A 16,685-nucleotide genomic window follows, 5' to 3' on the forward strand; every position below is an offset into this window, starting at 1 on the left:
TTTAGTGCAGAGTCGGGGAGATTGTGAACCTGAAGTACTCAGCCAATGAGGAACTGGGGGAGAAAGTGATCAGCTTGGAGTAACTGGGCCTAAAAGTTGCAACGCTGCTTTCTGCATGCTCTCCTGCTTGAAGGGGACCTGCCGTTGCAATTGCCAATCAATTGCCATCCTGATAAGTGATCTAGATATTTCTTCACTGGGCACCAGAGGGCAGCACTGGTCATCAGAGCCCCATTATCTGACTCAGTTCTTTCTGGGGTGCCACGTAGCCACAAGAATTTTTTCTTGAGACCTAATATGGTGTTTAGAGGACAGTACTGCATGATGGGATACTGCATATGTTTCAAGCCGCCCAGCGGTTGCCTCCACCGTGGTAAGCACATAATGATCGGGACAGGCTGGATGGCTGGGCTGAACCCATTGGGATGAGGTTCAACAAGACCAAGAGCCGGATCCTGCGCTTTGACCACATCATCCCCAGGCAAATCTTCAGGTGTGGGGCAGAGTGGCTGGAAGGCTGCGTAGAGGACCTGGACCTGGGGGCAGTGATCGATGCTTGGCTGAACTTGAGCCATTGGTGTGCCCAGCAGGCCAAGAAGGCCAACAGCATCCTGGCTTGTATCAGAAACAGCATTGGCAGCAGGAGCGGGGCAGTGATTGTCCCCTTATACTCATCTCTGATGAGGCCGCACCTCCCGTGCTGTGTCCACTTTTGGGCCCCTCACTGCAAGGAAGACATCACAACCTTGGAGCGTGTCCAGAGGAAATGACTGTGGTCATCTGAAGGCTTTGTTGGTTGTCAGAGGGCTCCACTGGTTGTCAGAGATGTTCATTGACCATCAGAAGGCTTCAGTGATCGAGAAGGGGTGTCACTGGTCATCAGAGGGCTTCGTTGGTCATCGGGAGATTGGAGGTGTCTGTGGGAGGGGATATGCGGACTTTGGGTAATGGGGTTGGGGCTCTGACACAAGAGGCATAAAGCAGACCCAAAGGAGGGCCAAGTGTCTGCAATAAGAGAGCGGCTAAAAGGAGGGTGACGTGGTCACACTGTGTCCATGCAGAAGTGGATCAAAGTGTAACAGGTTTGGGAGGAACTGTATGGAGGCGCTGAGAGAGAGCAGAGGGAGGTTATTGGGGCTGCTTGGCAGCATGAGGAGCTCCATCCTTTAGGACTTTGGAGCAGGTGATGCGACAGGGTGGGGAAGGCCACAGGGGTGCAGGACATGGTGTGCATGGCATGGAGCTGGGGAAGGCTCCCGGCACTTTGAGGTGGCCACAGCCAGGCAAGGACAGATCCCAGCTGTCCCTGCTGAGCATGAGAACAAGGACACAGACACGCAGCGTGTAGCTTTGCTGAGGGATTTATTGATCATCATGGGATGTCACTGATTATCAGGGTCTTCACTGGGCACCAGAGGATGTCAGAGGGCAGCACTGGCAAGGAGGAGCCTTGTCCCTGCAGGGTTTGTCCCCAGGGACTCAGGGCAGGAGAAGGACTGGCAGCAGCCAAGAGACCCAGGGCAGGACGTTGAGTCCCCTGGGGACAGAAGCCACAGCCCCTGTCCCACCTTAATGATGAATCTGGGCCATCCATAGGGCCTGCCCCCTCCAGATCCGTTCCTCTGCACAGCTTCATGGAGTGCAAGGGAAGGGCTGGAGGTGACAGTGCCCAGGTCCCCTGGAACAGGCCACAGACAGTCATCAATTAATGCCATCATGACTATGCCATCAATTAATTCCCAGCCCCTGATGCCCGGTCCTCAGGGCTGCGGAGACACCCAGCGTCCCCCAAGTGCCCTGTGGTGCAGGGGCCCATTGTGAGCGCTAGAACAACGTGGCCAAGTCACGGTCCTGTAGCCTGCTCAGCCCCAACTGCCCCCCATTGCCTCCTTCCCCTGCCCATTGCCCACCAATATCAGGAGGGAGCCCAACAGCAGCCCCCGCGGTGTCCCCAAGGCCCATGGAACTGAGAGAACAGCCACACATCCCAGCCCCGTCCTCGCCCCAGGGTCACCCCTCAACTCACAGCTCCAGGAGAGGGAGAAAGCAGAGATGGGTCAGCACTGTCAGGCGGGGCAGGCAGCAGTGCCAGCATCATAATGGGCAGCTGGCCATGATGTCACCACGTTGCCGTGGTGACGTTTGTGACACGGCCACCCTGGAGGGGGGTGAAGGCAGAGCACGGAGGAGGGTCCTGCATCCTGAAGGAGCATCTGGTACAGAGCAGACGCATCTGAAGGATGAGCTCCAGCATGGCCGGTGCCGAGAAGGAGCAACCCGGGATGAGTGAGAACGGCCCCAGGGCGGGCCTTGCCTCTGGACAAACATGCGCTAATACCAAAGGTACACGGGCCCGCAGCCACCACGGGAGCGGTGCTGCAGCCAGTCTTGGGATGGAGATGGCACTTTACATCTGCCACCTCCCTCCTGCCCAGCAGTGGGAGGGGTGCCGGGAAGCGGCAGGTGCAGAGTGTGACCTGCTTTTCCTTTGATCTGCAGAGCGAGTTGCCGTCTGGGATGCGGTGGCCGCCTTGGTACACGAGAGTCTCCTGGTGCACAAGGTGCGTTTGTTGGCTGCTGGGTTCCTCCTCGCCCTGTCCGGCTCAGCCTGGACTTCCTCTGAGTCTTCCCCTGCACACACAGCAGGAAGCTTACCCCGTGTTTCCCTGCTGAGCTGCATTTGGGAGGGAGGGCGAGGGGAAGGAGAGGGCTGTGCAGCCCCAAAGCCGTCCCCGCTGCCCTGGCTTGTGCCTCTGAACAGCAGGAGGGGGCTCCTGAGATCTGTCCCCGCAAAGGACCACCTCCAGCTCTTCCTCCAGCCAGCCCGTAACGCGTCCTCCCTCTCTTCCTCCTCCACTCGCAGGGGGTCTGGATTCCCACCTTCGGCACCTTTGACATCATCTCCAGGGAGATCAGGATGGAGGACGGGACTGTGACCCTGTGCTGGCCCGTGTTTCACCTGGCCAGCAACCTCATAGCTATGCACCACCTCAAGGCCCGCAGGGGGTCCCTGCCAGGTAGGAGGGGGGATTAAACCCTTGCTGGCTTCGTGGACAGGGCAAACAGGGCCACCGCCTCCCTTCTCAGAAGCAGACCTCCCCTTCTGGGGAGCCTGTCCAAACGCGGGGCCAATCTGGATGATGTCCCTTAGAAGCAGTTCTAGGTGGAACAGCAACCGTATCATCAACCCTGTATCTGGTATTTTCTCAGTCGAAAGGAAGGTGGAGCCCCTGCACTGCAGCCAGGTGGCTGCAGCCGCCTCTGTGAGCTGGCAGACAGTGAAGTCGTGCATCCAAAGCACGGTGTCGCTGCTCTCCAGTTGCCTGCAGAATGGGGAGAACGTGGCCATGGTCCTGAAGGATGTCGGAGTGCTCCTTATTGACGGGCTGACTTTCCAAATGAAGTTCTATTATGACTTCCTGGAGAAGCTGTTGGGGAAAGAGAACTTCAGGGGAGCCGTTCGCAAGGTGAGCCGTAGGTTTCTCCATAGCCTGGGCAGTACCATCAGCCTCACTCAGCCCGCACACGGCTCACCAGGACCTGGGCAGCTGCTCGAGCTGTGCAGGTGTGGCGGTGCTGTCAGCTCTCCCTGCCTCGGGCTCCTCGTGTCCCCAGTGCCTCAGCCATGACCAGGACATCCCACAACCTCCCTGTTCCTCCCTTGCAGGCCCCCTCGCTGATGGACATGGGGGTGTCCCGTGTGAAACCAGTGGCTTCCCTGGTGTTCTCAAAATGCCTTGTCGTCTTACCCAAGTGAGTATTTTTCTGCTGCTTGATGCAGCTGCTCAGCTCTCATTCTGTAGCGCTTGTGCCTCGTGTCCGTCAGTGTCCTGCCCAGGAGGATGTGCCAGAGAATCACAGAACGATTGGAGCAGGAAGGAACCCGAAAAGGGCACCCGGTCCCACTGCCCTGCGGACAACAGGGACACCTGCCTCCAAATGAGGTTGCTCTGAGGCTGGTCCAGCCAGGCCTTGAATGCCTATCCAGGCACCCAGCACCTCTCTGGGCAAGACATCCCAGTGCCTCGCCACCCTCCAGCTAAAACCTTCTTCCTCCCATCCCAGCCAGTCTTCCCTCTTTCTGCCTGAAACTGTTTCCCCTCCTCCTATCCCAAGTGACCGTGCTAGCGGCTTTAGAAAGCCTTCATGCGGCATGAAAACGTGCCTGTGAGCAGACAAGCAGAGAGAGCAGCAAGGATTGCTGTTGCACTGCGTCACACCGCTCACTGCCTTCTCCTCGCTTACAGGTTCCAAATGGAGTTGGTCCCCAAACTGCCGCCCCTGATACAGCGCAAGTCCTCCGGGAGCTTGTCTGGGTCACAGAAGTCAACAAAAGAAGAGACTTTGCCACCTCTTACTGGGGCCAAGAAAGGTGAAGTGGCTTCCAGCTCCTTTCCACAGCACGGGCAATCAACTGGTGGTGGGCAGACCCTTGCTGACCTTCATCCCAGGGCTCTCACTTGCATCAAACCTTCCTGCTGGCTCAGCACGGCCTTTTCCCCTTAGGTTGTGGTTGGCCTGTCCAAAAGGAAGGTGCTGGGTGTGACGTACCCCCATCCCTGGCTATGGCAGGAGGATGTGGGGATCTCAGGCCCTGCCCTCCCGCAGTGGAAGGACAGGGACCTCAAAAGTCACCCTGCCACCTTCTTGTCACCAGCCAGCTCCTCTTTCCCAAAGCCAGCGTCCCTCCTGCAGCCCAAAACAGAGCTGAACTGCAGAGAGGGGGAGTAGAGACAGAGATGGTTTCAGGGCGGGTTCTGGGAACAGGCCTGAGTGCTGCATGTGAGCGAGCCAAAGGCTTGACGGTGAATCTCCTCTTCCTTCCCAACTGCAGTGAGATTTGACAACACTCCAACATATATTAGACGCCTGAGCACTGCAACTGTTGATGGAGAGCAGTTGCGAAGGATAAAGAACAGACTGCGGAGGGAGAGCATTGCCAACAGGTGAGGCTGGAGGCTGTGGGCTGGGATGTGCGTGGGGGTGACCCAACGAGAGCCCATTCCCTAACGCCAAAGGGTCGCTGCTTGTTTGTGGGCGCCCGAGAGTGCTGGGATGGGGACGCCAGGATCCCCCCAGTTCACAGGGCTGGCCCCTCTCCACATCTCAGCCACTCAGGCGGACCTCTCCCACTCTGTCCTTTCAGTGTTCTGCCACCCATCCGGGCAGTGCCTGAAGCCCCAGAGCAGCCAATGAGCTGCCAGCTGCAGGGCCTGGAGGGAACAGAGAGCCGAGAAGGGCTGGGCCGAACAAGACGCATCAAGTTCCTCGATGAAGAAGGAGGAGCAGAGGAAGCCCAGCGTGAGGGTGCGCTGCCCAAGCTGCAGGAAGCCAAGGCCTCGTGCAGCCAAGAGCCAGCATCGTCCTCTGGGTCCGCGTCCAGCCTATCCTCAGAGACCCCAGGCAAACCATCCACGCTGGCGCTTCGGGCATGCGACTCGGTGAAACTTCTCAGGAAAAGGGCTAAGAAGATCAGCAAAGCGCAGGAGCAACCAAAGGAAATGGCAGCAGCAACATCTTGTGGTGAGACCTGCCTGCCCGAGCAGTCCTCCCACAGCAGATCTAGATTGCTGCCACCCATAACGGAAAAAACAGGGTCTCCCACTGAAAAGGTGGCAGCGGAAACATCTCACGTAGATCCCAGCCTGCCCAAGGAGCCCTCTGTTGTCAGATCTGGGTTGCTGCCACCCATTAAGGAAGGAGCGGGGTCTCCCGCTGAAGAGATGGCAGGAGCGGCTTCTCATGGCGAGACCAGCCATGAGTCCCCCGCCATCACATCCGCATTTCTGCCACCCATAAGGAAAGAAACAGGGTCTCCCAGGAGTCAGTCTCCAAATACCAAAGCCCCACTCCGCAGGAAGGGCACACCCTACCCACGCTGATGTGGGTGTGTTGTGCCCAGGACAGTCAGAGCTCCACTAGAGGCTGCAAAACAGCTGCTGAGTCCCACTTGTGCCATTGAGACCCATTTGTGTCATTCCTGCATGCCACCTCCTTGAAGAAAATCAAAGGAACAAGGAGACTGAGTGTGGACTCTTCCAAGACCCCTTGCCTCTTTAGGAGCAAAACCCTATAGCTGGAAGTGTTCGAGGCAAGGGGTAAAGAATGGCATGGCTTAGTAATATTGCTATTCTATAGCAACATTGTTGCTATACCTATATTATTATAAATCTCTCTATATATCTATATCTATTATATCTATCTATCTATATCAATTATATATCTTTATAATATTGTATTCTCTTGTTATTCTACATCACATCATACTTAATATAAACATCTAAATACAAATAAACAATCAAAACACAATATGCACATGTGTCTGTATACATATATATAGCCCGAGTTACCGACTGCACTGCCATTTGTGCCGTGTCACAGCCCCCCAGCTCCCACAAAGCGGGGAAGCAGGGGCAGCCGGGCCTGCTGTGCAGATACATAGGCAGGCATACAGATACCTCACATGGCATCGTGGCTCCTCTGCCTTGTTTGGTTCCTGGCAGGTTTGTTTTCAGACAGGCACTCAGCCAAGCCTCTACACCCAGAGCAGCCTTTACATCTGGCAGCCGGTCACAAGTGGTGTCCCCAGGGCTCGGCACTGGGGACGCTCCTAATGAACGCCTTGATCAGGGATCTCGGCCAGGGCATTGAGTGCGCCCTCAGTAAGTTCACAGACAGCACCGAGCTGGGAGGGAGTGCTGATCTGCTGGAGAGGAGAAAGGTGCTGCAGATGCAGCTGGAGAGACTGCATTGGTTCCGTGGTTGGGCTGCAGTTGGACTGCAGGACCTCGAAGCTCTTCCCCAACCTGAGCAATTTTAGGATTCCATGATTCCAAACGCATCACTGATCCAAATGCATTCCATGATCACAGAATCACAGAATCACCCGGGTTGGAAGGGACCTCAAGGATCATGTAGTTCCAACCCCCCTGCCTAGCAGGGCCACCAAACATACACATTTACTAGATCAGGTTGCCCAGGGCCCTGTCCAACCTGGTCTTGAACACCTCCAAGGACGGGGCATCCACAACCTCACTGGGCAGCCTGTTCCAGGACCTAACCACCCTTCTAGTAAAGAACTTTCCCCTAACATCCAACCTAAATCTTCCCTCCTTCAACTTAAAACCATTTCCCCTAGTCCTGCTATTATCAGCCCTTTCGAAGAGTTTACTCCCCTCCTGGGAGTAAGTTCCCTTCAGGTACTGAAAGGCTGCAATGAGGTCACCCCGCAACCTTCTCTTCTCCAGGCTGAACAAACCCAACTCCCTCAGCCTGTCCTCATAGGGGAGGTGCTCCAGCCCCCTGATCATCTTTGTGGCCCTCCTCTGGACCCTTTCCAAAATCTCCATATCTTTTTTGTACTGAGGGCTCCACACCTGGACACAGTACTCCAGATGGGGCCTCACAAGAGCAGAGTAGAGAGGGACGATCACCTCCCTATCCCTGCTGACCACCCCTCTCCTGATGGAGCCCAGGATCCCATTTGCTTTTCGGGCTGCCAGAGCGTACTGCTGGCTCATGTTAAGTTTCTCATCTATCAGGACCCCTAGGTCTTTTTCGGGGAGATTGTGATCCTGAAGTACTCAGCCAATGAGGAACTGGGGGAGAAAGTGATCAGCTTGGAGTAACTGGGCCTAAAAGTTGCAACGCTGCTTTCTGCATGCTCTCCTGCTTGAAGGGGACCTGCCGTTGCCGTTGCAATTGCCAATCAATTGCCATCCTGATAAGTGATCTAGATATTTCTTCACTGGGCACCAGAGGGCAGCACTGGTCATCAGAGCCCCATTATCTGACTCAGTTCTTTCTGGGGTGCCATGTAGCCACAAGAATTTTTTCTTGAGACCTAATATGGTGTTTAGAGGACAGTACTGCATGATGGGATACTGCATATGTTTCAAGCCGCCCAGCGGTTGCCTCCACCGTGGTAAGCACATAATGATCGGGACAGGCTGGATGGCTGGGCTGAACCCATTGGGATGAGGTTCAACAAGACCAAGAGCCGGATCCTGCGCTTTGACCACATCATCCCCAGGCAAATCTTCAGGTGTGGGGCAGAGTGGCTGGAAGGCTGCGTAGAGGACCTGGACCTGGGGGCAGTGATCGATGCTTGGCTGAACTTGAGCCATTGGTGTGCCCAGCAGGCCAAGAAGGCCAACAGCATCCTGGCTTGTATCAGAAACAGCATTGGCAGCAGGAGCAGGGCAGTGATTGTCCCCTTATACTCATCTCTGATGAGGCCGCACCTCCCGTGCTGTGTCCACTTTTGGGCCCCTCACTGCAAGGAAGACATCACAACCTTGGAGCGTGTCCAGAGGAAATGAATGTGGTCATCTGAAGGCTTTGTTGGTTGTCAGAGGGCTCCACTGGTTGTCAGAGATGTTCATTGACCATCAGAAGGCTTCAGTGATTGAGAAGGGGTGTCACTGGTCATCAGAGGGCTTCGTTGGTCATCGGGAGATTGGAGGTGTCTGTGGGAGGGGATATGCGGACTTTGGGTAATGGGGTTGGGGCTCTGACACAAGAGGCATAAAGCAGACCCAAAGGAGGGCCAAGTGTCTGCAATAAGAGAGCGGCTAAAAGGAGGGTGACGTGGTCACACTGTGTCCATGCAGAAGTGGATCAAAGTGTAACAGGTTTGGGAGGAACTGTATGGAGGCGCTGAGAGAGAGCAGAGGGAGGTTATTGGGGCTGCTTGGCAGCATGAGGAGCTCCATCCTTTAGGACTTTGGAGCAGGTGATGCGACAGGGTGGGGAAGGCCACAGGGGTGCAGGACATGGTGTGCATGGCATGGAGCTGGGGAAGGCTCCCGGCACTTTGAGGTGGCCACAGCCAGGCAAGGACAGATCCCAGCTGTCCCTGCTGAGCATGAGAACAAGGACACAGACACGCAGCGTGTAGCTTTGCTGAGGGATTTATTGATCATCATGGGATGTCACTGATTATCAGGGTCTTCACTGGGCACCAGAGGATGTCAGAGGTCAGCACTGGCAAGGAGGAGCCTTGTCCCTGCAGGGTTTGTCCCCAGGGACTCAGGGCAGGAGAAGGACTGGCAGCAGCCAAGAGACCCAGGGCAGGACGTTGAGTCCCCTGGGGACAGAAGCCACAGCCCCTGTCCCACCTTAATGATGAATCTGGGCCATCCATAGGGCCTGCCCCCTCCAGATCCGTTCCTCTGCACAGCTTCATGGAGTGCAAGGGAAGGGCTGGAGGTGACAGTGCCCAGGTCCCCTGGAACAGGCCACAGACAGTCATCAATTAATGCCATCATGACTATGCCATCAATTAATTCCCAGCCCCTGATGCCCGGTCCTCAGGGCTGCGGAGACACCCAGCGTCCCCCAAGTGCCCTGTGGTGCAGGGGCCCATTGTGAGCGCTAGAACAACGTGGCCAAGTCACGGTCCTGTAGCCTGCTCAGCCCCAACTGCCCCCCATTGCCTAGCAGGGCCACCAAACATACACATTTACTAGATCAGGTTGCCCAGGGCCCTGTCCAACCTGGTCTTGAACACCTCCAAGGACGGGGCATCAACAGCCTCCCTGGGCAGCCTGTTCCAGGGCCTAACCACTCTCCTAGTGAAGAACTTCCCCCTAACATCCAACGTAAATCTTCCCTCTTTTAACTTAAAACCATTTCCCCTAGTCCTGCTGTTGTCAGCCCTTTTGAAGAGTTTAGTCCCCTCCTGCGAGTAAGTTCCCATCAGGTATTGAAAGGCTGCAATGAGGTCACCCCGCAGCCTTCTCTCCTCCAGGCTGAACAAGCCCAACTCCCTCAGCCTGTCCTCATAGGGGAGGTGCTCCAGCCCCCTGATCATCTTCCTGGCCTTCCTCTGGACCCTTTCCAAAATCTCCATGTCTTTCTTGTACTGAGGGCTCCACACCTGGACACAGTACTCCAGATGGGGCCTCACAAGAGCAGAGTAGAGAGGGACAATCACCTCCCTATCCCTGCTGACCACCCCTCTCCTGACAGAGCCCAGGATCCCATTTGCTTTTCGAGCTGCCAGAGTGCACTGTTGGCTCATGTTGAGTCTTTCGTCCATCAGGACCCCCAGGTCCTTCTCTGCCGAGCTGCTCTCAAGGACCACTCCTCCCAGCCTGTACAGGTGCCTGGGGTTCTTCCAGCCCAAGTGCAAAACCTTGCACTTTGCTGTGTTGAACCTCATTAGGTTGACCTGAGCCCAGCTTTCCAGCCTGTTGAGGTCCCTCTGAATGGCATCCCTTCCTTCCACCGTATCGACCGCACCACTCAGCTTGGTGTCGTCAGCAAACTTGCTGAGGGTGCACTCCATTCCCTCATCGATGTCATTAATAAAGATGTTAAAGAGCACCGGTCCCAAGACAAACCCTTGAGGGACACCGCTTGTTACCGGCCTCCACCTGGACATAGAGCCATTGACCACCACTCTCTGTCTGCGGCCTTTCAACCAATTGCTTATCCATCGAGTTGTCCACCCATCAAACCCACTTCCCTCCAATTTGGAGATGAGGATGTGGTGGGGGACCATGTCAAAGGCCTTGCTCAGGTCCAGGTAAATGACATCGGTCGCCTTCCCTTGGTCCACCAACGCTGTCACTCCATCATAGAAGGCCACAAGATTAGTTAAGCATGACCTTCCCCTGGTGAAGCCATGCTGGCTGTCTCAGATCACATGCTCATTCTTTATGTGATCGAGCATGTTGTTCAGGAGGATCTGTTTCATCATCTTCCCAGGCATGGAGGTGAGACTCACTGGCCTGTAGTTCCCCGGGTCCTCCCTGCTCCCCTTCTTGTATATGGGAGTGATGTGACCCTTCCTCCAATCGTCTGGGACCTCACCTGACAGCCACGACTTCTCAAATATGATGGAGAGCGGCTCGGCAACAACCTCAGCCAGCTCCTTCAGGACCCTGGGATGCACGCCATCTGGCCCCATAGACTTGTACTCATTCAGTCTAAGGAGGCACTCTCGGACTTGCTCTACCCTTACAGTGGGGAGGGATTTACCTCCTTGGTCCCCACATAGAGGTTTGGGGATGCAGGGCTTAGGGACGTGAAAAAGACTAGAATCCTGGCCACCAGTGAAGACCGAGGTGAAGAACTCATTCAGCACCTCAGCCTTCTCTTCATCTGTTGAAGCCAGTTCTCCTTTTAAACTTACCAAAGTAGGTACGCCCGTTTTGGCCTGTCTCTTATGGCCAATGTACCTGAAGGAGGTTTTCTTATTGTTTTTCACGTCCCTTGCCAAGTTCAGTTCTGCCTGCGCCTTGGCTTTCCTGATCCCACGTCTGCAAGTTCGGACGGCATCCCTGTATTCTTCCCAGGTGACACAGCCTTGTTTCCAGAGCTTGTACACCCCTTTCTTCGCCCTCAGTTCTCTCAGCAGATCCTTGCTGAGCCATGGCGGTTTCCCACCTTGCCTGCCCACTTTCTTATTCAGGGGAATGGAGACCTCTTGTGCTTCCAGGAGGGCATCCTTGAAGAGCAGCCCAAGTCCATCCCATATCTACAGCCCAGCCCATATATATTCCATTTCCGATATCCCATCCCGTATCCATCGCACATCCATATCCCCACAGCCCACATCCCAATCCCAAACCTCACAGCCAAATCCCACTTCCAATGCCCCAATCCCAATTCCAAGTCCCTCATCTCTAATCCATCTCCCACCTGTCCATCCCAATCCCTCATTCCTTATCCCGATCCCAATCCCACATCCCGTCCACGGTAAAAACAGAACGCATCCCAAGCCCCGCCCCCGCCCCACCCCGCCGCCGGTCTCTGATTGGCCAGCGGCAGTTTCGACCTGCCCCCGGCCTCTCATTGGTCAGCGGCAGCTCCGACCCGCCCCCGGCCTCCCATTGGCCAGCGTCAGCTCCGTTCCGCCCCCACCTTCTCATTGGTCAGCGGCAGCGCCGACGAGTATCGCTGTCTCATTGGTCAGCGGCAGTGCCGCCGGCTCCGATTGGCTGAGGCTCCGCGCGCGGGAGCAGCCGTCATCTTGTGGCTCGGGGCCGCCTGGCTGTTACTTCATTCGGCTGAAGCCGCTGCCGCAGCCAGGGCCGCCCTTCACGGCAGCGCCGCTGCAGCCGCTGCGCGCCGGAGCTGTCCGGGCAGCACCGAGACGGAACCGCGGCACGACGGGAGCGGTGCTGAGGACGGCGGCGCCGGAGGTGTGCGGGAGGTCGGGTCCGGGCCAGGGCGAGGAACCGTGCGCGGCCCGAAGCGGCCCGCCCTGCCCTGCCCTGCCCTCCCCTCCGGCGTGGGATGCGGGGATTTGGAGCGGTTGAAGGACTCGGGGCCTTAACGGCCGCAGCGCTGCTGCCCGCATCCGGGCGGTGCCCCCCCCCCGAGGCGTCCAGCGCTGCTCCCGGTGCCCCCCGGGGCTGAGGTGGGCTGTGGGTGTAGGGGGCAGTGAGGGAGGAGTGGGGGCACTGGGGGAGTTTAGGAGGCTGTGGGAGGACTATGGGGTAATATGGGGCTGTAGGGAGAGTGTAGGGTAATGTGGGGCTGTGGGGGGCAGTGGGATGGATATATAGGTGAATAGTGGGGGATATGGGGTTGTAGTGGGCTGTGTGGGGATACCAAGGGATATGAGGAAATGGGTAGGTGTGAGGGGAATGTGTGGTCTGCCGGTGGCTGTAGGGGGATATGGGGATGTAGGTAGCTGTTGTGGGAATATAGAAAGGTGTGAGGGGGCTGTCAGGAGAGATCTGGGGCTATAGGGAGCACTGAGGATGCTGAAGAGGGATATAGGGCTGTGCGGGGCTTATAGAGGAGGATCTGGGGCTGTAGGGTGCTAGGGGGGCTTCAGGGGTAGATGTAGGTGTATATGGGACTATGGGGAGCTTCCTAGTGGCCACAGGGGGGCTATGGGGTTCTAGAAAGTTGTGTGGAACTAATGAAGTGGTATAGGAGGCTATGGGACAGCGGGGGCTCTGGGGAGGATATAGGGGACTGTGGAGGGGGTCCAGGGCTGATTCTGTGCTTTGGGGGGCTACAGGGGATCATGGGGCTGTAGGGAGCTGGGGGGCTGGGGTGCTCTGTAGGGCTGTGGGGGAGCTCTAAGGTTCTAAGTGGGGCCTGTAGGGTGCTCTGGGTAGGCTATAGGAGGATTATGGGGGATACGTGTCTCTAGGGGGCTGTGGGTGGGCAGTAAGAAGATTCTAGTGGGATACAGGGCTATAGGGGATGTATGGGGCTATAGGGTGGGTTGTAGGGGCATGTGGGGTCAAGAAGGCTCTCCCTCGCTTCCCCATTCCCTTTGCCCCTCCCTTCCCCCTTCCATAGCAGAGTGGGTGAAATGCTAGCTCTGAAGTTTGAATCAGAATTGGAATTGTATTGGATTAGAATATGACAGTTTTGTGGTCTTGGATCTGAACTGTGTTTTCTTCTGGGGCTTCAGGTCCAGGTACTGTTTAATAATGGCTTTGGAGAAGGTTTCAGCGTCCAGTCTCCTGCTCAGGAAGAAAGAAGGAGGTTTCTGGAGGACTTGCTGACGAGTGGAGCTGCTGCTGAACCTCCCCTTCCAAGAAGGCAGCAGGTGAGGCCGTGGTGCATCTCAGCCATTCCATAGTGCAAGGTAGCAGTGATTCAGGCTGTGCTTTGCTCTGATTCTCCAGCAGCACTTGTGCTTGTATGTGAGCAGCAGGCGGCCGCTAAGGTTGTGTGCTGGCTGCAGGCTGGGCAGGCACGGGAAGCACTGCCTGCAGCAGCACCAGCTGAGCCGAGGTACCAATGGGCTGGACTGGAAGCACTGAGGTTTTGGGGGCCTGATGCACAGAGGGAGGCCAATAAAGAGACCACGAGTCCATGAGTATTTAAGGCACAAAGGAAGGCTTAGAGGGGTGATGGAGAACACGTCTGGAGGCACAGATGCCTGCAAGCTGCTCTGGAAGCATAGAGGGAGGCCTGAAGGCCTAGAGGTTGCCCAGGAGGCTTAGAGGCCTTCAGGTAAAATAGCCTGGAGAGAGGCTAAGAGCCTGGCCAAGAGGCCTTGCAGCTTAGTAGTCCTGAGGCCAAACTGAGGCATGGAGGCCAAGAAAGAGGGAGTCTAGATGAGCAGAGGCCAAGAGGAACTGGAGGTCAAGTGCCCTCCAACCTCAGGGTCTGGACAGCTACAGCCCAAGAAGGCTGATGGCCTTGAAGTTGGACTGGAGATCTTGAGACGGTCTTTGCTCCCCCTCCAGCTGGTTGTGAAGAGCCCTTCCGTTGTGGAGAGGGCTGCGGGTTGAGTTCAGCATCTCCTGATGTGTCACAGAGATCCAGGGCTTTCAAGAAGCTGCTTCTTTAAAGTGCTTTGGATGGTGGATGTTCCTAGACAGAGCGCTTGTCTCCTCCAAGCTCTGAAGCCCAAGGTTTGTTCTGCAGGTCCCGCTGATGGCACAGGCATCAAACAGCCCAGAGCTCGTGGCTGGGGAGAGGCTGCGTATTGTGTTGTGAAGGGAGAACTGGAGGAGGGCTTTGAGCAGCGCTGTGCAGGAATGCAAGCAGCTGGTAAGAGAGAGGAGGTGTGTGTGCTGAGAGCAAGGGCTGTACGGCTCATCTCTGGGTGCTGACAGGGAATGCAGGCAGAGCTCTTTGCTCTCTGTTCTTTCCTGCAAGTCTGCGGCCCTTCAGAGCGTGCTGAGTTTGGGCAGCACGATGACAAGCCAAGGGTGGCAGCAGGAGATGCAGCACAGCCCTCTCCAGCAGCCAGGTGCATTTGTTCCTCTTGCTGCTTCTTAAGAAGGTGTGTTGAGCTTCCACAGTTGGTGCCATGGTAGCCTGTTTTGAAGGCTTTTAAGCTCTTCCTCTGATGCTCGCATCTTAAGACAGCGAAGGACTTCCCTGGCTGTGTAGGAATGGTTCCTGTACAAGGGCCTGGCTGTCTGTGTCTGTTCCAGATGCTGAAGGGGATGGTGATGTGAGTGCAATGATGGAGCTGGCTTTTGAATGGCAATTGCACCCGGCTGATGTGCAGCTCTTTCTGACACAGGCAGGAGACGGGTGGTGGGACTACAGCTCCTCTGGCAGTTTTGCAGCAAAGCTGTTAAGTAGAAGATAGGGATTTCTTTACTAGGAGAGTGGTGAGGTCTTGGAACAGGCTGCCCAGGGACATTGTGGATGCCCCATCCCTGGAGGTGTCCAAGGCCAGACTGGATGGGGCCCTGGGTAACCTGATCTAGTAAACATGGAAGTTTGGTGGCCCTGCCAGGCAGGGGGGTTGGAGCTTCATGATCTTTGATGCCCCTTCCAACCTGGGTCATTCTGTGGTTCTCTGACTCTGTGATTTGAAAGAAGAAGAACTCAGCTATGTTTCCTGTTCTTCCCCTGGCTATCCCCTGGCCTCGGCCCAGATTACCATTGCATTGCAGTAGGTGTTCCTTCCATCCCCGTGGCTGCCCCTTGCTTTCCAGAAGGTTGCCCTTTCTTTCCCACGACAGCCCGCCCATAATTCCCTGAATGCCCCAATACCCGTCAGTATTTCCCATCCAAGAACCTGTAGCCACCCCGCAACCCCCACAGAGCCCCAGAACCCTTCCAGGACTTCCTCAGACCCAGTACGCCTTCCCCATTGCTAGCCTGACAGGACCCCCATCACCATTCAAGGACTCCCAGAGCCCTGCTGGGGCCCCTCTTCACCCCCGTATCCTTCCAGATCCCATCCAGCAGCACGGTGCTGGGACAGGAGGGGCTGCTGCAGGAGGGGAATGCAGTGCTGGAAAAGGTGTAGGGCACAGATGTGGCGTAGGGGGCCCGGGGGCATGTAGAGAGTGGTTTGGGGTGAGAATGGGGGATGTGGGTCAGTGTTGGAGTGCATGTATTGAGTTCTTCCTGAGAGGAAATTGGGGTTCCCTGTGGCCCAAAGGTGGAGCCCTGATCTATCACCACACATGACCCCATAACCCCATATAACTCCACGTGACCCCAAGGCTCCACATGACCCATAACCCCATAAGCCCAGATGAGGCTGTGGACAGTGCTGGGTCTGTTCCTGGGTCATTCAGGGGGTACTGTAGAGTGGCTCTGGGGTTGCTGTAGAACAGCACTCTCTATATGCCCTAGACCCTCATCTCGCCCACATCCTGGGGGCAAGATGGAAGTCTAAGGGGCTATGGGGGAGTCCCGTGTGCAGGACAGATTCATCACCTGCTGCCCCACAGCAGCCCCCAGAGCCATCCTAGTGCAGCCCTGGAACAGCCCCATCACTGCCCACGGCCCGTGGCCAGCAGCAGTTCCAGCACCAGCACTGTGTTGGGTAAAGGCAGCTCCTAGGTGTGGCTCTGCCCCACAGCTTCCCCAGAGTGCCCCTTAGCCTTCCCGTAGGCATCCTTTCACTGCCCCACCACCCCGTGTGGCTTCCCCCCATCCCAGCAGATCCCCCTCACATCACTTCTGTACCTTCACAAGTTTTCTTTTTCTGGCTTTCTCATTCACCCCTACACGCCAACGGAACATTGCACCAACATTCTGCAACCATTCATGTGGGCTCTTATCCAACCAGAGCCGCCATCCATTCTTTCTTCTCCTCGAGGTGTCCTTGGTTCTTGTGCTGTTTATCTTGCTCCGCAGCTGCTGCTCCGTGCAGTCCTTCTTGTGTTCCCACAGTAAGGACTGCCAGGAAAGAAACCATTTGCCAAACCTCTGCGCCACAGACTGCCAAGGAACTCCATACGTTCCCAGGAATGGCAGGAGGGTGCTGACTATGGATACACGGCTACGGA

The 16,685-nt window shown here is 56.2% G+C and overlaps 1 protein-coding gene across 1 annotated transcript; it reads left to right on the plus strand.

Moving 5' to 3' along the window:
* Nucleotides 1-2,195: 2,195 nt before the first annotated feature.
* LOC146758174 (uncharacterized) lies at nt 2,196-6,309 on the plus strand. Its single transcript, XM_085517370.1, has 8 exons — nt 2,196-2,343; nt 2,500-2,561; nt 2,864-3,017; nt 3,211-3,467; nt 3,668-3,753; nt 4,248-4,372; nt 4,835-4,946; nt 5,147-6,309. The coding sequence occupies exons 1-8, from the start codon at nt 2,241-2,243 to the stop codon at nt 5,880-5,882; spliced, it is 1,635 nt and encodes a 544-aa protein (XP_085373496.1). The 5' UTR covers nt 2,196-2,240; the 3' UTR covers nt 5,883-6,309.
* The last annotated feature ends 10,376 nt before the right edge of the window (nt 6,310-16,685 follow it).

The sequence above is a fragment of the Coturnix japonica genome, chromosome 16 (genome assembly GCF_054131305.1).
Source record: "Coturnix japonica strain WE chromosome 16, WE-NBRP24, whole genome shotgun sequence".
Taxonomy (NCBI): domain Eukaryota; kingdom Metazoa; phylum Chordata; class Aves; order Galliformes; family Phasianidae; genus Coturnix; species Coturnix japonica.

Bases quoted from the DNA above. Each gene is read 5' to 3' on its own strand.
- LOC146758174 (XM_085517370.1), top strand. From the start codon at position 2,241: ATGAGCTCCAGCATGGCCGGTGCCGAGAAGGAGCAACCCGGGATGAGT. The intron at 3,018-3,210 runs GTAGGAGGGGGG...GTATTTTCTCAG, and splicing joins CCGCAGGGGGTCCCTGCCAG to TCGAAAGGAAGGTGGAGCCC. The intron at 4,373-4,834 runs GTGAAGTGGCTT...TCCCAACTGCAG, and splicing joins TCTTACTGGGGCCAAGAAAG to TGAGATTTGACAACACTCCA.